This window comes from Coregonus lavaretus (genome assembly GCF_964263955.1).
Source record: "Coregonus lavaretus genome assembly, chromosome: 5".
NCBI classification, from domain to species: Eukaryota; Metazoa; Chordata; class Actinopteri; order Salmoniformes; family Salmonidae; genus Coregonus; species Coregonus lavaretus.
Genome location: NC_139992.1, coordinates 18472189 through 18496089, shown reverse-complemented (window position 1 = coordinate 18496089; position 23901 = coordinate 18472189). Strand labels below are relative to the sequence as shown.

The 23901-nt window shown below is 43.2% G+C and overlaps 1 protein-coding gene across 2 annotated transcripts; it reads right to left on the bottom strand.

The window, feature by feature from the left end:
* Nucleotides 1-302: 302 nt before the first annotated feature.
* Nucleotides 303-19475, bottom strand: LOC311129392 (protein phosphatase 1 regulatory subunit 1A-like). 2 transcript variants are annotated; one of them, XM_084161676.1, is made up of 6 exons: nucleotides 19110-19475; nucleotides 18287-18353; nucleotides 9990-10021; nucleotides 9571-9637; nucleotides 8588-8776; nucleotides 303-1252 (listed from the first exon to the last, which is right to left on the bottom strand). In XM_084161676.1, the coding sequence occupies exons 1-6, from the start codon at nucleotides 19188-19190 to the stop codon at nucleotides 1113-1115; spliced, it is 576 nt and encodes a 191-aa protein (XP_084017802.1). In that variant the 5' UTR covers nucleotides 19191-19475; the 3' UTR covers nucleotides 303-1112. The 2 variants fall into 2 exon arrangements, with proteins under 2 accessions (XP_084017802.1, XP_084017803.1); XM_084161677.1 differs by lacking the exon at nucleotides 19110-19475 and adding an exon at nucleotides 18583-18680.
* Between the last annotated feature and the right edge of the window lie 4426 nt (nucleotides 19476-23901).

Genomic DNA, 23901 nt, shown 5'->3' with positions numbered 1-23901 from the left:
CACCGCAAGTAGTTTTTGTCTATTTTCATTCTGTCTTTATGAACTTCCTTCTCTTTCAGATGGGTCTGCACAGTACACACTCACTATATTAGACTGCAAGCGTGAGAATAGGACGATCACGATAGTGTTCTCTGTTGATCTCATGAGACACACATTTTACTCGAGGTAATATTGGTACGTTGGCCACTAATGTGCCTTAATATTACCCACTTGGGAGTGCTGTTGCATTCCTTTCCCCTTGTAATGCTGTTTACATACAGTTACACTCCCTTTATTGACACAAGAAATACACTGACTACATGTATGGGTAAAATGTTTTATTTTTTGTTATGGAATCTTCACATAATTAATTTGCTGAGATAACAATTAGCCTACTAAAATAATGCTGCCTGCCATTCAGTAGAGAGGGTTTGGCAATAGGTGTTATATTAAGTGTCCATGAGGCTTTAGAAATGACATTTGTTTGTCATTTTTATACAATAATGAAGGATGAAGAAACATACAGGTTTCGCCAAGTGTTGATAAAATGAGTAACTTTATTAGGACTTAAGACAACCCAGAACTCCAGAGAAGCCCCTTGTTTGCAGGACGTCTTTGTTCGTACCTCAGAGTCCTGTAGTACACAAGTCTGTTACACTGTATGTACAAAAGCCCAGTTTCAGTATAAAATATTACAAAAATATATGTGAAATATCAGATATCAGCAAGTGTTTTTACATTATGAGATGACAATGTGAGAAGCCCAAAATATAAGAAAATAAAAACTAAAATCTGTATATTTCCAGTGAACGTTCACTGCATATCAGTCAGTATTGCTGTTTATGTTCCCCACATATACTCTCTTATTACAATATCTAACGATAATCAACCATACATAACCATACATAACCAAGACTTAAAAGAAGAGTTTGAGATGCAGTGCAGAGAAATGAAATTGTCCTTTCTTGACCTCAACAATGAAGGCTGAATAAAATGGATTATCAGATTAGAAATGATAACCTGATCAAGTTTAGCTCAATTTCTAACCAAGAGTTCTTAACCCAGTCATGTGTATGAACTTTGAACCATCAGAAACATGGTTCTACAGTTTGTGTTCCTCTTCACTTTGGATCCTAGTTATTCTGCTTGTCTTCCTCCTCCTCCTCTTCCTCCTCTTTCGCTTTCTCCTCCTCCTCTTCCTCCTCCCCCTCCTCTTTCTCTTCCTCCTCCTCAGGGAAGGATACTTTTGATTTGCTCTTGAGCAGCTTGACCCCTGGGAATTGGACAGACAGAGTGCTGGAGGGTCATGGGTAATGTGGCAGACTCTGTGTCTGCAGTCACATCAGAGAGATCAATAAGAAACACCCTCAGTATGTTCTAACAGCTACTATCAATCAATCAATCAATCAATTTTATTTTATATAGCCCTTCTTACATCAGCTAATATCTCGAAGTGCTGTACAGAAACCCAGCCTAAAACCCCAAACAGCTAGTAATGCAGGTGTAGCTCTTCACACTGTGCCATGATCTACAAGTCTAAACGACCATAATAGCTGTCTGTGGAGTCCCCTTGCTGTCAAAGGGTGAAACTACATGTCCGTCAGTGTTGGGGCTGTAGTGAGGACTGGTAAGTGTTTCAGAGGATGATGCTGTGTTGTTGTGGGTAAGCATGATGCTGTTTGTGTCAGCATAGAGGTCAACTGTCATCTGTCCTGTGACCAGACCATCTGTTAGTTCAGGTTACCAGAGTGCTCCCTGCTGCTACAATCAACAGCTCATGTTTCAGAGAGCTTTTCTCACTCAGTGATGACCACTCTTAAGACTCAATATTCTTTCTGACTCATATCCGCTGACTACAATCTACATCAGTGGTGTAGTGGAGGGTAAACGCAAGTAAACACAGTTAAGAGACCTTTTTCTTCACGGAAAAAGCATTGAAAAAATAGGGAGCGTTACTTTTTTCATTGCGACCGGTGATTAGAGTTTACCCACCCCAATACATCACTGATCAACATCAACCCACAAGCCGCTGTCTCAAGAAAATACAGTACATAGTGTGTGACTCACTAGACTTGACAATGTGAACTCAGTGGTGAGTTCACATAAACAACAGTGGTGAGCTACATCTGTTGCTAAGCATTTTACAAATAAAACAACATTGTCTTTTCATGCCTACTTGACTAGAGGACTGGCCTGGTCCTAGATCGTTGAGGTGTTCAGGTGGCAAGGCAGCACATAGGCCCAGATTCCGACTCCCAGTTAAGCACACCGTAAATGGAACGTTATTCCCTTTTTATGGCTTTTCATTCTATGTGTATTCTGACCTTGAATTTAAGCATGAGAATAGCATGAGATTCACCCACTATTCGTTTGAGGTGGAGCTCGAATAAATGAAGGTGGAGGTGTGTCTACAGCAGTGAAGGCTGGTGGGGGGAGCTATAGGAGGATGGGCTCATTGTAATGTCTGGATTTGAATAAATGGGAAGGTATCAAACATGAAACTCATGTTTGACTCCGTTCCATTTATGTCATTCCAGCCATTACACTAAGCATGTCCTCCTATAGCTCCTCCAACCAGCCAACTCTGGTCTACAGATGAGCCATATTCTGTCCTTGACTTACAGTGCCTTCGGAAAGTATTCAGACCCCTTGACGTTTTCCACATTTTGTTACGTTACAGCCTTATTCTAAAATTGATTAAATATGTGTGTTTTTTTCCCCAGCAATCTACACACAATAACCCATAATGACAAAGTGACAAAAAAGGTTTTTAGAAATGTTTGCAAATGTATTAACTTGAAAACAGAAATACCTTATTTACATAAGTATTCAGACCCTTTGCTATGAGACTCGAAATTGAGCTCAGGTGCATCCTGTTTCCATTGATCACTTCATTGGAGTCCACCTGTGGTAAATTCAATTGATTGGACATTATTTGAAAAGGCACACACCTGTCTATATAAGGGGCGGCAGGTAGCTTAGTGGTTAAGAGCGTTGTGCCAGTAACCGAATGGTCGCTGGTTCTAATCCCCGAGCCAACTAGGTGAAAAATCTGTCGATGTGCCCTTGAGCAAGGCACTTAACCCTAATTGCTCCTGTAAGTCGCTCTGGATAAGAGCGTCTGCTAAATAATGTAAATGTAAATGTAATAAGGTTGACAGTGCATGTCAGAGCAAAAACCAAGCTATGAGGTCGAAGGAATTGTCCGTAGAGCTCCGAGACAGGATTGTGTTGAGCCACAGATCTGGGGAAGGGTACCAAAAAAGTTCTGCAGCATTGAAGTTCCCCAAGAACACAGAGGCCTCCATCATTCTTAAATGGAAGAAGTTTGGAACAACCAAGACTCTTCCTAGAGCTGGCTGCCCGGCCAAACTGAGCAATCGGGGGAGAAGGGAGTTGGTCAGGGAGGTGACCAAGAACCCAATGGTCACTCTGACAGAGCTCTAGAGTTCCTCTGTGGAGATGGGAGAACCTTCCAGAAGGACAACCATCTCTGCAGCACTCCACCAATCAGGCCTTTATGGTAGAGTGGCCAGACGGAAGCCACTCCTCAGTAAAAGGCACATGACAGCCCACTTGGAGTTTGCCAAAAGGCACTTAAAGACTCTCAGACATGAGAAACAAGATTCTCTGGTCTGATGAAACCAAGATTGAACTCTTTGGCCTGAATGCCAAGCGTCACGTCTGGAGGAAACCTGGCACCATCCCTACGGCGAAGCATGGGGGTGGCAGCATAATGGTGTGGGGATGTTTTTCAGTGGCAGGAACTGGGAGACTAGCTAGTATCGAGGCAAAGATGAACTGAGCTAAGTACAGAGAAATCCTTGATGAAAACCTGCTCCAGAGCACTCAGGACCTCAGACTGGGGCGAAGGTTCACCTTCCAACAGTACAACGACCCTAAGCACACAGCCAAGACAACGCAGGTGTGGCTTTGGGACAAGTCTCTGAATGTCCTTGAGTGGCCCAGCCAGAGCCCAGACTTGAACCCAATCAAACATCTCTGGAGAAACCTGAAAATAGCTGTGCAGCAACGCTCCCCATCCAACCTGACAGTACTTGAGAGGTTCTGCAGAGAAGAATGTGAGAAACGGCCTGTGAGGAGTGCTACGCAAACAAGCATAACACAGTATAAAAAAAACGGAAGTCAGGGAAACCGGAAAGAGGTATCCTGCACGTTTCCAAGTTATTTAAAAGTCTCCATTCTCTATTACTCCTCAGTTGAGTTTACTTCACATTTAGGTAGCTAATGTACTGGATTTGTTTGCCAGCGCAAGTCTAGATAGCACTAGCTGTATTATGTCTACAACAGTGCAGTTTCAGTCCGCTAAGTGTATCTCTACAGCATGGCCGTATCTCTGGGTGACGTGGACATCCCCATGCATGCACCTTATCAAAATATGACTAATTCAATATTACATCATCCCATTCTCTGGGCTCTGTCTGCAATCTTAACCAGTAGTATATACCAGGAATAATGAAACATAGAATAATAATAGATGTTTGGTGAATCTATGAATTATGTATGAACACTGGAGTCTTTGCCACTCAAAATATTTTTTATAGAATATTTTAATTTTTGATTTTGATTTTTGATTTCACCTTTATTTAACCAGGTAAGCCAGTTGAGAACAAGTTCTCATTTACAACTGCGACCTGGCCAAGATAAAGCAAAGCAGTGCGATAAAAACAACAACACAGAGTTACATATGGGGTAAACAAAACATAAAGTCCAAAATACAAAAAGAAAATATATATACAGTGTGTGCGAATGTAGTAAGTTATGGAGGTAAGGCAATAAATAGGCCATAGTGCAAAATAGTTACAATTTCATATTAACTCTGGAATGATTGATGTGCAAAAGATGATGCGCAAATAGATATACTGGGGTGCAAATTAGCAAAATAAATAACAATATGGGGATGAGGTAGTTGGGTGGGCTAATTTCAGAATGGCTGTGTACAGGTGCAGTGATTGGTAAGCTGCTCTGACAACTGACGCTTAAATTTAGTGAGGGAGATAAGAGTCTCCAGCTTCAGAGATTTTTGCAGTTCGTTCCAGTCATTGGCAGCAGAGAACTGGAAGGAATGGCGGCCAAAGGAGGTGTTGGCTTTGGGGATGACCAGTGAGATATACCTGCTGGAGCGCAGACTACGGGTGGGTGTTGCTATGGTGACCAGTGAGCTATGGTAAGACAGGGATTTGCCTAGCAGTAATTTATAGATGACCTGGAGCCAGTGGGTTTGGTGACAAATATGTGGTGAGGGCCAGCCATCAAGAGCGTACAGGTCACAATGGTGGGTAGTATATGGGGCTTTGGTGACAAAACGGATGGCACTGTGATAGACTACATCCAATTTGCTGATTAGAGTGTTGGAGGCTATTTTGTATATGACATAGCCAAAGTCAAGGATCGGTAGGATAGTCAGTTTTCCGAGGGCATGTTTGGCAGCATGAGTGAAGGAGGCTTTGTTGCGAAATAGGAAGCCGATTCTAGATCTAACTTTTGATTGGAGATGCTTAATGTGAGTCTGGAAGGAGAGTTTACAGTCTAACCAGACACCTAGGTATTTGTAGTTGTCCACATACTCTAGGTCAGACCCGCCGAGAGTAGTGATTCTAGTCAGGTGGGCGGGTGCAAGCAGCGTTCGGTTGAAGAGCATGCATTTAGTTTTACTAGTGTTTAAGAGCAGTTGGAGGCTACGGAAGGAGTGTTGTATGGCGTTGAAGCTCGTTTGGAGGTTTGTTAACACTGTGTCCAATGAAGGGCCAGATGTATACAAAATGGTGTCGTCCGCATAGAGGTGGATCCTAGCTTCACCAGCAGCAAGAGCAACATCATTGATATACACAGAGAATAGTCGGCCCGAGAATTGAACCCTGTGGCACCCCCATAGAGACGGCCAGAGGTCCAGACAACAGGCCCTCCGATTTGACACATTGAACTCTATCTGAGAAGTAGTTGGTGAACCAGTCGAGGCAGTCAGAGAAACCAAGGCTATTTAGTCTGCCAATAAGAATGCGGTGGTTGACAGAGTCGAAAGCCTTGGCCAGGTCGATGAAGACGGCTGCGCAGTACTGTCTTTTATCGATCGCGGTTATAATATCATTTAGGACCTTGAGCGTGGCTGAGGTGCACCCATGACCAGCTCGGAAACCGGATTGCATAGCGGAGAAGGTACGGTGGGATTCGAAATGGTCGGTGATCTGTTTGTTAACTTGCCTTTCAAATACTTTCGAAAAGGCAGGGCAGGATGGATATAGGTCTGTAAAAGTTTGGATCTAGAGTGTCACCCCCTTTGAAGAGGGGGATGACCACGGCAGCTTTCCAATCTCTGGGGATCTCAGACATTACGAAAGAGAGGTTGAACAGGCTAGAAATAGGGTTTGCGACAATTTCGGCGGATAATGTTAGAAAGAAAGGGTCCAGATTGTCTAGCCCAGCTGATTTGTAGGGGTCCAGATTTTTCAGCTCTTTCAGAACACCAGCTGTCTGAATTTGTGTGAAGGAGAAGCGGGGGGGGCATGGGCAAGTTGTAGCGGAGGGTGCAGAGCTGGTGGACGGGGTAGTGGTAGCCAGGTGGAAAGCATGGCCAGCCGTAGCAAAATGCTTGTTGAAATTCTTGATTATTGTAGATTTATCGGTGGTGACAGTGTTTCCTAGCCTCAGTGCAGTGGGCAGTTGGGAGGAGGTGCTCATATTTTCCATGGACTTTACAGTGTCCCAAAACTTTTTGGAGTTAGTGCTACAGGATGCAAATTTCTGTTTGAAAAAGCTAGCCTTTGCTTTCCTAACTGATTGTGTATATTGGTTCCTGACTTCCCTGAAAAGTTTCATATCGTGGGGGCTGTTCGATGCTAATGCAGTACGCCACAGGATGTTTTTGTGCTGGTCAAGGGCAGTCAAGTCTAAGGAGAACCAGGAGCTATATCTGTTGATATTGATATTTATTTCATCCCTCAAAATCTTGCCAAATCATATTCTGCAGGGTGGGTTAATATGAATTTATATGAATCGGGTCATGAACATATGGACTTTGAAATGAACAAGGGAGAGGTTAAATGTAGGCTAAGTCTGGCATAAGCTTATTGCCACACTTTACAATAACTCTGTTGCAGTGGTCTTAGGTAGTCTCCGTATAGGCTATTCCCTCCATCGCGACACTGCTGCCCAGTTGAAGAGCTTGTGATCTCCATACGCCTTCGGAAAAGCACCCCTCAGCCTCAAAAGATGCCCTTCTGGAGGCATGCAGCCAGAGTCATTATACCCTAATGTAGACCTATTTGCCTACTAGCCAAATAAAGTGCAGAACATGCATGATGCGTGCAACTCGTCATTCCAACATATTTGAACATTTAATTCATCCTTCATTCAGTTCAGTCAGTCAGTATGTCATCCATTCAGTCATTTGTCTGAGTTGCAATAGGAACTAAATCAAAGAGAATAGAACAATCTTATCCATTTGTTTATTGAAATCCATGTGTGTATTCAAAATGATCTAAATTCTCCAAAGTTCTTTAGCCTATCACTTTAATAATTCAATGTTTAATTTAGGCCTATCCAAATAAAAAATAGGCCTTCAACTTGTAGGCATTGCAATTTAGGCTATCATTTTGGGTACTAGTGTCTTGCGGAATAATTTTAGAACTCTATTTGTGTTTTATAACTATTTTTATTATAGGGCTCCCCTTAAAAAGAGACCCTAACTCACAGGCCTATAAATATAGTCTCTAAATAAAATTTTAACAAAATAGTTTAAGAAGCACAGGCAGTGGCTGATAGGGAAAGCAGATCTGGCTATAGATAGTCTTGACCATTTGGGACCCCTCGGCTATTTCGCTCAGGACAGGTTATAGCCAAGACTTAATCAATATTTTGTTTTGTCTCATTTATTGATATGGATATAGCCTCTGCGTGATGGGGTTGTGCAACGCAAATGGCTATAACAAGCCTACATACAGAGTGCAATTCACTAATACAACAGTCAAAATGCCTAATATAAGGATTCATTAGGTTACATGATCACCACAGTAGCCCCACGCGGCTATAAAAATAAATTATGCAATTATATGGTAATTAAATAACACAACAGCATGGCATATTTAGATAGCGGAATAGGCCTAAATCATAAATACTTTATATTTTGCAGCTCAGGCAGTTATTCTAGACAAGGCTCTTCTGTATCTTTATCATTCTCACACAAGTCATTTGCTGAAGGCCCAAGCCTATACTACACCATCTACTGGTATAACGTTGTTATTGAATGCAGTTCTAAAACAAGCTCTAGACTTTTATTTTGTAAATGAAACCGGAAGCTGCAAAGCAACTATAACGTCTGGGCTAGAGTTGCTTGACTGACTAGCTAACTTCGACTAGCTACATTCGGTTCATGTCCTTTGCAGATGCCACATTACTGCCAAAAGTTTGTACATATAAAAAAAGATATGTAACCGAGTAAAGTGTGATGTAAAGTAACATAGGTTTACGTTTTATTTCACGCATGGCTTTTCTTACGATGCTAACAATTTACATACGATCCTAACGATAGGTACGTTCAACCTTTTGGCAGCTATCTCGCTCCATAGGTGTGGAGTGGTGATGGCCCTACCTGGAGTCAAGGGAGGCTGGTGTTGGTAGGGGGTGTCTTTGCGCCTCGGTGTGTCTGCCAGTCGTGGCAGGTCCTCTGATAGCTCCTCTGCTAGGGCCAGTGTGTCTGTGTGGGACTGGGGCAGTCTGCTAGGAGGCAGGCTATCTCTGTCCTCACCGTGGCCTCTACAGCAGTCTGTGGGCTCTCTGCCTGTGGAGGACACACACAGTACATTATAGACGCCCAATGAACAGAATTATAATGGTGTACTTCACTTAATTTGTACGGAAATTGGTCTCCTACTCTGCTCTTAACCTTTGTTTTCTATTTATTTTGAGATTTTTTTTGGGAACACAGAATGTTGTTTTGTGTTTCCATAATTGCATTAATTACCAGTATAATCTGTAGCACTATGCCTTCCAGCCATGTACAAAACTGGACAGATTATTTTACTGGACCATATTCAGCATGCAACTAAATTCAAGGCCATCCAGCCTGAGGTGTTCGGCCATGTTGGATATATTCTAATCCACACACTAATTAACAAGCCAGGTTTGTGAAGAGCATTGATTATTTCAGCAATATTTGTTGTGGTATAAAATTGGACCATAAATAGGCTGCTGTGCTCAAATTAGTTGTTATCCTCTGTCCATATTGTCCTTGTTGCACTGTCTGAATAACGACTATCTATTTGAGAGACATGCAGTAGGATGGTGTACCTCTCTCTTTGCACTGTCTATCACTGCAGCTAAAGTAGGATTGTGTAGCTTCCCTGGTCAGTCAATCAATATCTAATGTAGATGTACAGTGCTACCTCCTGTATGAGTCCGCATTTGACTAGCTCTGTCACACACTTCAGGAGTCTCTGTGTAGATATAATGCTGACTACAGACGTTTCATCAGTGTTTCCTACACTCTCCAGAATAAAAGGGAGAGTATGAACCAATCGCACTTGCATCCCCTCATGTTATGGCAGTTTGTGTGAACAAGGTACTGTACTGTACCTTTCATGGTGGGTGGAGTGTAGACGCTATGTTTCCTCTGAGCAGGAGACGACTCTGCACTCTGGACCTGGTGGTGTAGAGGGATGAAGGGATGGAGGGAGGAGGGAGAAGGTGTAGAGGAGGAATGGTGCGGGTGGAAAATAACAGCATGAGAACCAACAAGGCAGAGCCAGAGATCCCATTTCACTGACGCTATTTCAGGAATCCAGGCCATCTCAGGTAATCAATGACAACTGCATCAGAAATGCCTCCTGAACCATAGACAACAGCTAGGGATAAGGTTTTTGCAATCTGGCTATACTGTCCATATCCAAACATGCAACATTTAAATAAAAGTTGATTTCATAGGAAATTATATTTGTGACTTGACATTAATTTTAAACAGAGCAGCCGGGTGAGAGTGAGTGTGTGTAACCTACCTCTCCTTGATGACTCGTCATCTGCTTGTCATCTGTGGGAGAGAAAAGCAGACAGTTAGTGATGTGCTGACTCCAGGCTATCTGTGTGTTGAGGCTCTGCACACACACACACACACACACACACACACACACACACACACACACACAGCGTGTTGCGTTTCTTATGGCCCGTTGTATGTGACATGATTGATTATAGACTAAGACCCTTGGAGAGAGATGGAGAGAGATGGAGAGAGATGGAGAGAGATAAGATGGTCACCATGAGGCTGAGAATTTATGGTTCAGTGTCCAGATCACTGCTGACTTCAGGCTCTAATGGCTGACTGGTGACTCATCCACTCTATTCCTCTCCACCTCCATTGACATTTCTCTGAATTGAAATTGATCTGAGATCTCCAGCAAGCAGAGGGTGATTCATAGGGTGTCATTGAGACAGTTCTGATGATGGGTTTTATCACCATGAACATGAAAGCTGGAACTTAAAATCAATAACTAACCAGTGGTGTAAAGTACTTTAGTAGTACTTTAAAGTATTTTTACTTAAGTAGTTTTTTGGGGTATCTGTACTCTACTTTACTATTTATATTTTTGACTACTTTTACTTCACTACATTCCTAAAGAAAATATTGTACTTTTTACTCCATACATTTTCCCTGACAACCCAAAATACTCATTACATTTTGAATGCTTAGCAGGACAGTTCAATGGTGAATGTCACGCACTTATCAAGAGAACACATGGTCAACCCTATTGCCTATGGTCCGGCGGACTCACTAAACACAAATGCATCTTTAGTAAATAATGTCTGAGTGTTGGAATGTGCCCCTGGCTATCTGTAAAAAAAATATGTTTTAAATGTTCCGCTATTCCGCTATCTAAATATAAAGGAATTTGAAATGATTTATACTTTTACTTCTACTTTTGATACTTAAGTATATTTTAGCAAATACATTTACTTTTGATGCTTAAGTATATTTAAAACCAAATACTTTTAGACTTTTACTCAAGTAGTATTTTACTGGGTCACTTTTACTTGAGTAACTTTCTATTAAGGTATCTATACTTTTACTCAAGTATGACAATTGGGTACTTTTTCCACAACTGTAACTAACTGACCATTTTGTTGAATAAACAACACTGGACCATTGACAAAACCTTCTAGCCTATGTTTGCTGAGGTGAACACAAGGTCATGGACAGCACAAACATTTGAAACACACATGACCACGTTTATAAATGAATTGGACTGCATCACAGACAAGCCTATGAAGTTACAATTACCTTCAGAAGTCACATAATTAGTTAAATAAAGTCCACCTGTGTGCAATCTAAGTGTCACATGATCAGTCACATGATCTCACTATATATACACCTGTTCTGAAAGGCCCCAGAATCTGCAACACCACTAAGCAAGGGGCACCACCAAGCAAGCGACACCATGAAGACCAAGGAGCTCTCCAAACAGGTTAGGGACAAAGTTGTGGAGAAGTACAGATCAGGGATGGGTTATAAAAAAACATCAGAAACTTTGAACATCCCACGGAGCACCATTAAATCCATTATTAAAAAATTGAAAGAATATGGCACCACAACAAACCTGCCAAGAGAGGGTCGCCCACCAAAACTCACGGACCAGGCAAGGAGGGCATTAATCAAAGAGGCAACAAAGAGACCAAAGATAGCCCTGAAGGAGCTGCAAAGCTCCACAGCGGAGATTGGAGTATCTGTCCATAGCACCACTTTAAGCCGTACACTCCACAGAGCTGGGCTTTACGGAAGAGTGGCCAGAAAAAAAGCCATTGCTTAAAGAAAAAAATAAGCAAACACGTTTGGTGTTCGCCAAAAGACATGTGGGAGACTCCCCAAACATATAGATGAAGGTACTCTGTTCAGATGAGACTAAAATTGAGCTTTTCGGCTATCAAGGAAAATGCTATGTCTGGCGCAAACCCAACACCTCTTATCACCCCGAGACCACCATCCCCACAGTGAAGCATGGTGGTGGCAGCATCATGCTGTGGGGATGTTTGTCATTGGCAGGGACTGGGAAACTGGTCAGAATTGAAGGAATGATGGGTGGCACTAAATACAGGGAAATTCTTGAGGGGAAACCTGTTTCAGTCTTCCAGAGATTTGAGACTGGGACAGAGGTTCACCTTCCAGCAGGACAATGACCCTAAGCATACTGCTAAAGCAATACTTTAGTGGTTTAAGGGGAAACATTTAATTGTTTTGGAATGGCCTAGTCAAAGCCCAGACCTTAATCCAATTGAGAATCTGTGGTATGACTTAAAGATTGCTGTACACCAGCAGAACCCATCCAACTTGAAGGAGCTGGAGCCGTTTTACCTTGAAGAACGGGAAAAAATCCCAGTGGCTAGATGTGCTAAGCTTATAGAGACATACCCCAAGAGACTTGCAGCTGTAATTGCTGCAAAAGGTGGCTCTACAAAGTATTGACTTTGGGGGGGTGAATAGTTATGCACGCTCAAGGTTTCTGTTTTATTTTTATTTTGCATCTTCAAAGTGGTAGGCATGTTGTGTAAATCAAATGATACAAACCCCCCAAAAATCAATTTTTATTCCAGGTTGTAAGGCAACAAAATAGGAAAAATGCCAAGGGGGTGAATACTTTCGCAAGCCACTGCAGGTGGATAGAGGGATGGAGGAAAGGAGAGATGCAGGGATAGAACCAGGCTCATGAAGGGAACAGAACTGTCCCATTGGCAGCAGTTACCTAAGTGTGCCATAAAACACAGACCTGGAACTAAGGAGGAAGAAATCCATGGATAAAAAGAAAGACAACCTGGGTCTGTGATGCAACACACACACCGATGCCATTCTGACAATGTAACGCCTCTAATCTGGCTCCTGGATGCAGGGCCCGAGCCTGGCTTCTGTCAGACTATTTCATTGCCACCCAGTAGATTTGTGTTAGATGGTTTGTCACTGAGACAGTAGCGTCCCAAATGGCACCCTATTTCCTATGAAGTGCACTACTTTTGACCAGAGCCCATAGGGTCAAAGGTAGTGCACTATATAGGACCCTCAAACTCAACTCTGGAACTCGAAGCCAGTTCCACTGCTTTTTTAAAATTGTTCTCCTCTAATCAGGGACTGATTTAGATGGGACACCAGGTGGGTGCAATTAATTATCACGTAGAACAGAAAACCAGCAGGCTCCAGACCTCGAAGGGTAAGAGTTGAATACCCTCTGATATAGGGAATAGGGTGACATTTGTGACGCAGACAAGAACACCCCCTACTCTCTGCCAGGAACTCTCTCTGAGGAGAATATGGGCCAGCACACCCTCCATCAATTAACAGTACCAACCCTTTCCCTTTCTCAGTACAATGGGGTAGAAACAACCTGTACATTTACTGTACATGCACGCACAGCTTTTCTATCAGCTTTGAAGTGTAAAACATACACCAGTGTTTTATTACAGACAGCTCCTGTACTCTCTGTTACAGACACATCTCTTGTTTGGTCCTTCTAGTCTCTTCTCACTGTCTCAGGGTCATCCACAGCTGTGCCTGGGGGGCTTTCTTTGACACAGATCCTCCAGTCTTACTCTATGGTGACCTTTCCAAAAGTAGTGGGGAGGACCAGAGTGTGGACAAGGCAGCTTGTTTTGCTGTGACTGTGCTGCAGTCTGCTAGGGTATGGGCTGTGACTGTGGCTAGGTAGCAGGCTGTGCTGGAGGCTGATATGTAAGCTGTGGCTGTGCCACAGGGAAGGTATTTGTGCTGATGTCACATCGTGACCCTCTATCCTTCATCACACACACAATGTTCTGGATTTCTCACTCAAGGTTAGATTCCACTCTCACTGTTTCAGGATGACGCAACACATACACAACATTCACCTTGCTGTGCACAGGCTTGCCTTTCTTTTTGACACTCTTCTGGTTACTCCCATTCACTAGGGCTGACAACACCCTCCATCTATCCTTCTATTAACCTCCATCCATCCTTCTATCAACCTCCATCCATCCTTCTATCAACCTCCATCCATCCTTCTATCAACCTCTATCCATCCTTTCTCACTCAAGGTTAGATTCCACTCTCACTGTTTCAGGATGACGCGACAGAGACACAACATTCACCTTGCTGTGCACAGGCTTCCCTTTCTTTTTGACACTCTTCTGGTTACTCCCATTCACTAGGGCTGACAACACCCTCCATCTATCCTTCTATTAACCTCCATCTATCCTTCTATTAACCTCCATCCATCCTTCTATCAACCTCCATCCATCCTTCTATCAACCTCTATCCATCCTTCTATCAACCTCTATCCATCCTTCTATCAACCTCTATCCATCCTTCTATCAACCTCTATCCATCCTTCTATCAACCTCTATCCATCCTTCTATCAACCTCTATCCATCCTTCTATCAACCTCTATCCATCCTTCTATCAACCTCTATCCATCCTTCTATCAACCTCTATCCATCCTTCTATCAACCTCCATCCATCCTTCTATCAACCTCCATCCATCCTTCTATCAACCTCCATCCATCCTTCTATCAACCTCCATCCATCCTTCTATCAACCTCCATCCATCCTATCAACCTCCATCCATCCTTCTATCAACCTCTATCCAGCTCTTCATTAAATATCAACAGACGGATCTGAAGTCGGAAGTTTACATACACCTTAGCCAAATACATTTAAACTCAGTTTTCCACAATTCCTGACATTTAATCCTAGTAAAAAATCCCTGTCTTAGGTCAATTAGGATCACCACTTTATTTTAAGAATGTGAAATGTCAGAATAATAGTAGAGAGAATGATTTATTTCAGCTTGTATTTCTTTCATCACATTCCCAGTGGGTCAGAAGTTTATATACACTCAATTAGTATTTGGTAGCATTGCCTTTAAATTGTTTAACTTGTGTCAAATATTTCGGGTAGCCTTCCACAAGCTTCCCACAATAAGTTGGGTGAATTTTGGCCCATTCCTCCTGACAGAGCTGGTGTAACTGAGGTTAGTAGGCCTCTATAGGATTGAGGTCAGGGCTTTGTGATGGCCACTCCAATACCTTGACTTTGTTGTCCTTAAGCCATTTTGCCACAACTGGAAGTATGCTTGGGGTCATTGTCCATTTTTTTTTTTTTTGTCATTTAGCAGACGCTCTTATCCAGAGCGACTTACAGTTAGTGAGTGCATACATGTTTTTTTTTTGTTTTTTTTCATCCATTTGGAAGACCCATTTGCGACCAAGCTTTAACTTCCTGACTGATGTCTTGAGATGTTGCTTCAATATATCCACATAATTTTCCTTCCTCATGATGCCATCTATTTTGTGAAGTGCACCAGTCCCTCCTGCAGCAAAGCACCCCCACAGCATGATGCTGCCACCCCCGTGCTTCACGGTTGGGATGGTGTTCTTCGGCTTGCAAGCATTCCTCTTTTTCCTCCAAACATAACGATGGTCATTATGGCCAAACAGTTATATTTTTGATTAATCAGACCAGAGGACATTTCTCCAAAAAGTACGATATTTGTCCCCATGTGCAGTTGCAAACCGTAGTCTGGCTTTTGTATGGCAGTTTTGGAGCAGTGGCTTCTTCCTTGCTGAGCGACCTTTCAGGTTATGTCGATATAGGACTCATTTTATTGTGGATATAGATACTTTAGTACCTGTTTCCTCCAGCATCTTCACAAGGTCCTTTGCTGTTGTTCTGGGATTGAATTGCACTTTTCGCACCAAAGTACGTTCATCTCTAGGAGACAGAACGCATCTCCTTCCTGAACGGTATGACGGCTGCGTGGTCCCATGGTGTTTATACTTGCGTACTAATGTTTGTACAGATGAACGTCGTACCTTCAGGCATTTGGAAATTGCTCCCAAGGATGAACCAGACTTGTGGATGTCTACAATTTTTTTTCTGAGGTCTTGGCTGATTTCTTTTGATTTTCACATGATGTCAAGCAAAGAGGCACTGAGTTTGAAGGTAGGCCTTGAAATACATCCACAGGTACACCTCCAATTGACTAAAATGATGTCAATTAGCCTATCAGAAGCTTCTAAAGCCATGACATCATTTTCTGGAATTTTCCAAGCTGTTTAAAGGCACCGTCAACTTAGTGTATGTAAACTTCTGACCCACTGGAATTGTGACACAGTGAATTATAAGTGAAATAATCTGTCTGTAAACAATTGTAGGAAAAATTACTTGTGTCATGCACAAAGTAGATGTCCTAACCGACTTGCCAAAACTATAGTTTGTTAACAAGACATTTGTGGAGTGGTTGAAAAACGAGTTTTAATAACTCCAACCTAAGTGTATGTAAACTTCCGACTACAACTGTCCATAATGAGATTGAGCCAAAAAGTCTTCATTCTTCTCTTTAGATGTAAAACTCCAGTAAGTTGGGATATACAGTGGGGAAAAAAAGTATTTAGTCAGCCACCAATTGTGCAAGTTCTCCCACTTAAAAAGATGAGAGAGGTTTGTAATTTTCAACAACAAAAAAATCCAGAAAATCACATTGTAGGATTTTTAATGAATTTATTTGCAAATTATGGTGGAAAATAAGTATTTGGTCACCTACAAACAAGCAAGATTCCTGGCTCTCACAGACCTGTAACTTCTTCTTTAAGAGGCTCCTCTGTCCTCCACTCATTACCTGTATTAATGGCACCTGTTTGAACTTGTTATCAGTATAAAAGACACCTGTCCACAACCTCAAACAGTCACACTCCAAACTCCACTATGGCCAAGACCAAAGAGCTGTCAAAGGACACCAGAAACAAAATTGTAGACCTGCACCAGGCTGGGAAGACTGAATCTGCAATAGGTAAGCAGCTTGGTTTGAAGAAATCAACTGTGGGAGCAATTATTAGGAAATGGAAGACATACAAGACCACTGATAATCTCCCTCGATCTGGGGCTCCACGCAAGATCTCACCCCGTGGGGTCAAAATGATCACAAGTGCGGTGAGCAAAAATCCCAGAACCACACGGGGGGACCTAGTGAATGACCTGCAGAGAGCTGGGACCAAAGTAACAAAGCCTACCATCAGTAACACACTACGCCGCCAGGGACTCAAATCCTGCAGTGCCAGACGTGTCCCCCTGCTTAAGCCAGTACATGTCCAGGCCCGTCTGAAGTTTGCTGGAGTGCATTTGGATGATCCAGAAGAGGATTGGGAGAATGTCATATGGTCAGATGAAACCAAAATATAACTTTTTGGTAAAAACTCAACTCGTCGTGTTTGGAGGACAAAGAATGCTGAGTTGCATCCAAAGAACACCATACCTACTGTGAAGCATGGGGGTGGAAACATCATGCTTTGGGGCTGTTTTTCTGCAAAGGGACCAGGACGACTGATCCGTGTAAAGGAAAGAATGAATGGGGCCATGTATCGTGAGATTTTGAGTGAAAACCTCCTTCCATCAGCAAGGGCATTGAAGATGAAATGTGGCTGGGTCTTTCAGCATGACAATGATCCCAAACACACCGCCCGGGCAACGAAGGAGTGACTTCGTAAGAAGCATTTCAAGGTCCTGGAGTAGCCTAGCCAGTCTCCAGATCTCAACCCCATAGAAAATCTTTGGAGTTGAAAGTCCGTGTTGCCCAGCGACATCCCCAAAACATCACTGCTCTAGAGGAGATCTGCATGGAGGAATGGGCCAAAATACCAGCAACAGTGTGTGAAAACCTTGTGAAGACTTACAGAAAACGTTTGACCTGTGTCATTGCCAACAAAGGGTATATAACAAAGTATTGAGAAACTTTTGTTATTGACCAAATACTTATTTTCCACCATAATTTGCAAATAAATTCATAGAAAAATCCTACAATGTGATTTTCTGGATTTTTTTCCCTCATTTTGTCTGTCATAGTTGACGTGTACCTATGATGAAAATTACAGTCCTCTCTCATCTTTTTAAGTGGGAGAACATGCACAATTGGTGGCTGACTAAATACTTTTTTCCCCCACTGTATACATAAACTAAACCTCTCTAAACTAAAATGAACCTCTACTGGAGCATAATAAGCTCAATATCAGTAGCCTGGAGCATAACAAAAAACTAAACAATTGTCACATGAAGACACACATAACTTCCATGACAGTTTGCGAGTCATGCGGAGTGAAGCTTGACAAATGGCTTCAACATTCTGGTCACAAATTCCATTTCAATACAGGAAATAACAGAAATTCCATTGCTTTTCAATGAGGAAAATTACAATTGGAATTGGAATTTCAGTTTATTTCCTGAATTGAATGACTTTAAATGGAATTGACCCCAACCCCTGTTCCTCACTCAGTAGCAGTGTCTTACCTGCTGCAGTTAGGTCTGGTGGAAGATAGATGACATGGGTAGCTGGTGTAGGTCTCCTCTTACGGATCTGTTAGGCAGAGACAGGACAGGTCGGGATAGGACAGGACGGAATAGGACAGGAAAGAGAGACAGGACGGGATAGGACAGGACGGGACAGGACAGGCCAGGAAAGAGAGACCGGACAGGACAGGGAAAAGAGGTGTTCAAGTGTGGCGCTGAGGATAACTGGAGACAGACAACAAGCACCAGTCATCCAGTAGCCTATGATACAGACTTGCTGTGTGTGCATGTTTTACCATGTGGTAGAGTAGAGTTTAGTGTCAATACAATCAATGACCTAGGTTCGGAGAGGGGTGGGTGTGGAGGTGGTGGTGGGCAGCGGGAGAGGTTGGCCAAAGCTTTGGATGAAGCTATCTTTCTAAAATCACAATAGTGACACGTAAGGATACAATCTAAATAGTTACGTTTTTTCCCAATTAATATTCACTCAAAGCACTGAGAAGTTGTAATAACATCTAGGCAACTAAGATTGTGACAAATAAATCCATAAAGTGTAGGGGGGAGAAAAATCCTTCACTCATCTTTCAAGGAGTTCATGATTGTCCATGTCAAAAAAACAGATTTTCCACACAGGCATAATATGATCAAAGTAAAACGTATTCTGCCAGTCAGTCTCAAGAGGAGCTAGCTCTTCACAGCCCCCACTCCTTCAGCGAGCCCACCATCACATTAACCTCAAATTACCATCCCATTACCATGTCATAATGGTAATAACATTTATTACCATATCATCATCATGTCGAAACTGAATGTTTTTACTCACATGCTCCGATGCCTGAGGGTCCAGCTGTCTCTGAAACATAGGCACAGAAAACTGGATCTTCTTAGGACTGTTGGGCTCCATGTTGGGCTCCGTGTTTTCAGTGGAAAGAGAGAGAAGGAAGGAAAGAAAGAAAGAGGAAGAGAGGGGACTGCGTTGGGAGAAGCTGCACACAGCAGCAGCCTCTCTTCTCTTCTCTTCTGTTCCTTCCCCTTCCTTATGAGCCCTGGGATAGCTTTACTGGACAGCCCTGCCTGACTCCCCCCTGCCCCCGTCCGAGAGAGAGAGACACAGAGAGAAAGAGAGAGGGAGGGACAGAGACAGAGCGATAGAGATGCACTCCACAACCTCACATACTCCTCTAGTGTCAGTTCACTACCTCAGCAGTCTCCCTTCCCCCAGCTGGGTCGAGTGCTCTCTCTCTGTATCATGACACCTCTGCCCAAAGTGCAATATAAGCCCCCGGAGGGACAAGGCTGGTGCAATGTTAATTATTGATAACCCAAGTTCAGGAAGTCACTGGCCTCTTCACCCCCCCTCTCTCTCCCCAGGGGAGGGGACTGAAAATGATGTATGCTCAAACTGGTCATGTTTCATAGTTGCAAAACCCTTGAGTAACACAAGACAACACTCGAAACTCATGCCTGTACATTCAGACTGCTGACTGTGGTCTGAACTCAGCAGTTCTCTCTTAGCTCAGTAAGACTCACAATCCAAGAGAATGTTATGTATTGTTTGCCTTGGATTCCAATATTCCTCTAGCCTGATATAAATCAAATGTACAAAGATAAATAAATACACAATAAATAAATAAAACATTTGGGGGATGATGTAATAGTCTGCAAGGACTGACCAACACTTTTCCATTTCAGTGAGGTGACAAAACCACAACAACATACTGACATGCCGTCAGTCCTCAATGAGGACTTTGATAGATGACCCGTAAATTACCAATTTCTCTCATTCTGGCATGTCTAGGAATGGCAGAGGATCCAAGCTGGAAAGAGATGACACACAACACAGTACACTGATGTAATGTTCACACAAAGTCCTCTAGTTCTCAAGGAGTCAATGTGCTGTCCACAGTAAAACCATATAAACCATATAAAGGAAAGCTCTGGAGAAAATTAATAACCTCAGCAACACAGACCTGTTATTTATACCTCGCCAAGTCAGACAGTAACACACAAACAGGCCAACACTGGACCACAGTCTCAGCCTGTCACAAATGGCACCCTATTCCCTATATAGTGCACTACTTTCACCACAGTCCTGGTCAAAAGTAGTGCACTATATAGGGAATAGGGAGCCATTTGGGATGCAAATCTCAGTGCCACATGTTGGGACAGTCAGTTTTTGTCAATTGAGCCCATTTACGCTCTGAGGTCATTCTGAGCCTCTAAACACCTAATACCTCTGGAGGAAATGCCAGAGAATTAAAGGCAGGGGCTGGAGGTGTGGAGCAGGCCGGACGGGCGGCTCTGGGCGCCACAGGGGCTGGAGGTGTGGAGCAGGCCGGACGGGCGGCTCTGGGCGCCACTGCAGTTCAGCATAAAGGGGGAAAGTGATGTTATCAGTTGCATGTTAGTCTGAGCTTGACCATAAATAAGTACAGATTATCTACAGGTATGCAGTAAGTCCAAAAAAATATTGATATACACTGCTCAAAAAAATAAAGGGAACACTAAAATTACACATCCTAGATCTGAATGAATGAAATAATCTTATTAAATACTTTTTTCTTTACATAGTTGAATGTGCTGACAACAAAATCACACAAAAATTATCAATGGAAGTCAAATTTATCAACCCATGGAGGTCTGGATTTGGAGTCACCCTCAAAATTAAAGTGGAAAACCACACTACAGGCTGATCCAACTTTGATGTAATGTCCTTAAAACAAGTCAAAATGAGGCTCAGTAGTGTGTGTGGCCTCCACGTGCCTGTATGACCTCCCTACAATGCCTGGGCATGCTCCTGATGAGGTGGCGGATGGTCTCCTGAGGGATCTCCTCCCAGACCTGGACTAAAGCACCCGCCAACTCCTGGACAGTCTGTGGTGCAACGTGGCGTTGGTGGATGGAGCGAGACATGATGTCCCAGATGTGCTCAATTGGATTCAGGTCTGGGGAAAGGGCGGGCCAGTCCATAGCATCAATGCCTTCCTCTTGCAGGAACTGCTGACACACTCCAGCCACATGAGGTCTAGCATTGTCTTGCATTAGGAGGAACCCAGGGCCAACCGCACCAGCATATGGTCTCACAAGGGGTCTGAGGATCTCATCTCGGTACCTAATGGCAGTCAGGCTACCTCTGGCGAGCACATGGAGGGCGGTGCGGCCCCCCAAAGAAATGACACCCCACACCGTGACTGACCCACCGCCAAACCGGTCATGCTGGAGGATGTTGCAGGCAGCAGAACGTTCTCCACGGCGTCTCCAGACTCTGTCACGTCTGTCACATGTGCTCAGTGTGAACCTGCTTTCATCTGTGAAGAGCACAGGGCGCCAGTGGCGAATTTGCCAATCTTGGTGTTCTCTGGCAAATGCCAAACGTCCTGCACGGTGTTGGGCTGTAAGCACAACCCCCACCTGTGGACGTCTGTTTCTGACCGTTTGAGCAGACACATGCACATTTGTGGCCTGCTGGAGGTCATTTTGCAGGGCTCTGGCAGTGCTCCTCCTGCTCCTCCTTGCACAAAGGCGGAGGTAGCAGTCCTGCTGCTGGGTTGTTGCCCTCCTACGGCCTCCTCCACGTCTCCTGATGTACTGGCCTGTCTCCTGGTAGCGCCTCCATGCTCTGGACACTACGCTGACAGACACAGCAAACCTTCTTGCCACAGCTCGCATTGATGTGCCATCCTGGATGAGCTGCACTACCTGAGCCACTTGTGTGGGTTGTAGACTCCGTCTCATGCTACCACTAGAGTGAAAGCACCGCCAGCATTCAAAAGTGACCAAAACATCAGCCAGGAAGCATAGGAACTGAGAAGTGGTCTGTGGTCACCACCTGCAAAACCAGTCCTTTATTGGGGGTGTCTTGCTAATTGCCTATAATTTCCACCTGTTGTCTATTCCATTTGCACAACAGCATGTGAAATTGATTGTCAATCAGTGTTGCTTCCTAAGTGGACAGTTTGATTTCACAGAAGTGTGATTTACTTGGAGTTACATTGTGTTGTTTAAGTGTTCCCTTAATTTTTTTGAGCAGTGTATATAAAGCCACTGTTTCAGTTAGGCTACACTAATGCGCAGTGTATGTTACATACACCAGATGGGTGCAGTGAAATGGGTTGTTTTGCAGGGTCAGCCATAGTAGTACATCGACAGATTTTTCACCTTGTTGACCCAGGTATTCGAACTAGCAACATTTCGGTTACTGGCCCAACACTAACCGCTAGGCTGTCCAGACTGGATATAACATAGGATCGTTGCGTCATCTGCACGTTAGGCTGTGGCTGTGCTTACTAAGTACATAGATTACATGCATTCAGTACTAGTGCCTACACCATAGAGATATCCATACATCATTGGTAAACACCGGAAACATCAAGTCTAGGTGTGTTGAGTCATCCGCTATCATTGGGAAGCTTTCCAGATTAACAAAACATGAATCAGTGTCTCTCCTTCACTGGACCTAGCCAGGACAACAAGTCTTTACTAACACACTGGCCTCCTTGTGTGTGTTTGGATGTAGGAGAGGGAGTGAGATGAGAGAGAGAGAGAGAGAGAGAGAGATGAACTTGGAGAAGTCCCCTAAGTAAGCTTGTCCTGGGGCTCTGTTCACAAACACAAACAGACCCCACACAGCCCCAGGACAACAACAACAACAACAACAACACAATTAGACCCAACCAAATCATGAGAAAACAAAAAGAGAATTACTTGACATATTGGAAATAACAAACAAAAAAACAGAGCAAACTAGAATGCTATTTGGCCCTAAACAGAGAGTACACAGTGGCAGAATACCTGACCACTGTGACTGACCCAAATTTAAGGAAAGCTTTGACTATGTACAGACTCAGTGAGCATAGCCTTGCTATCGAGAAAGGCCGCCGTAGGCAGACCTGGCTCTCAAGAGAAGACAGGCTATGTGCACACTGCCCACAAAATGAGGTGGAAACTGAGCTGCACTTCCTAACCTCTTGCCAAATGTATGACCATATTAGAGACACATATTTCCCTCAGATTACAGCGATCCACAAAGAATTCGAAAACAAACCCAATTTTGATAAACTCCCTTATCTACTGGGTGAAAAACCACAGTGTGCCATCACAGCTGCAAGATTTGTGACCTGTTGCCACAAGAAAAGGGCAACCAGTGAAGAACAAACACCATTGTAAATACAACCCATACTTATGTTTATTTATTTTCCCATTTGTACTTTAACTATTTGCACAGTGTTACAACACTGTATATATACATAATATGACATTTGAAATGTCTTTATTCTTTTGAAACTTCTGAGTGTAATGTTTACTGTTAATATTTATTGTTGATTTCACTTTTGTTTACTATCTACTTCACTTGCTTTGGCAATGTTAACACACGTTTCCCATGCCAATAAAGCCCTTAAATTGAATTGAAATTGAGAGAGAGAGAGAGAGAGAGAGAGAGAGTCACCTGATGGAACAGAGGGCATACAGGTCCATTACTTCCACCGCTCTGTCACACAAGACCATGTTGGATGTGGAAAATCACACTGTTTTTTGTTACCCAGGTAAACAAGAATGCAGGAGGTCGTTCAGAATTAATCTGTACCTAGAAAATCAGTGTCCTTGTCAAGGAGGGT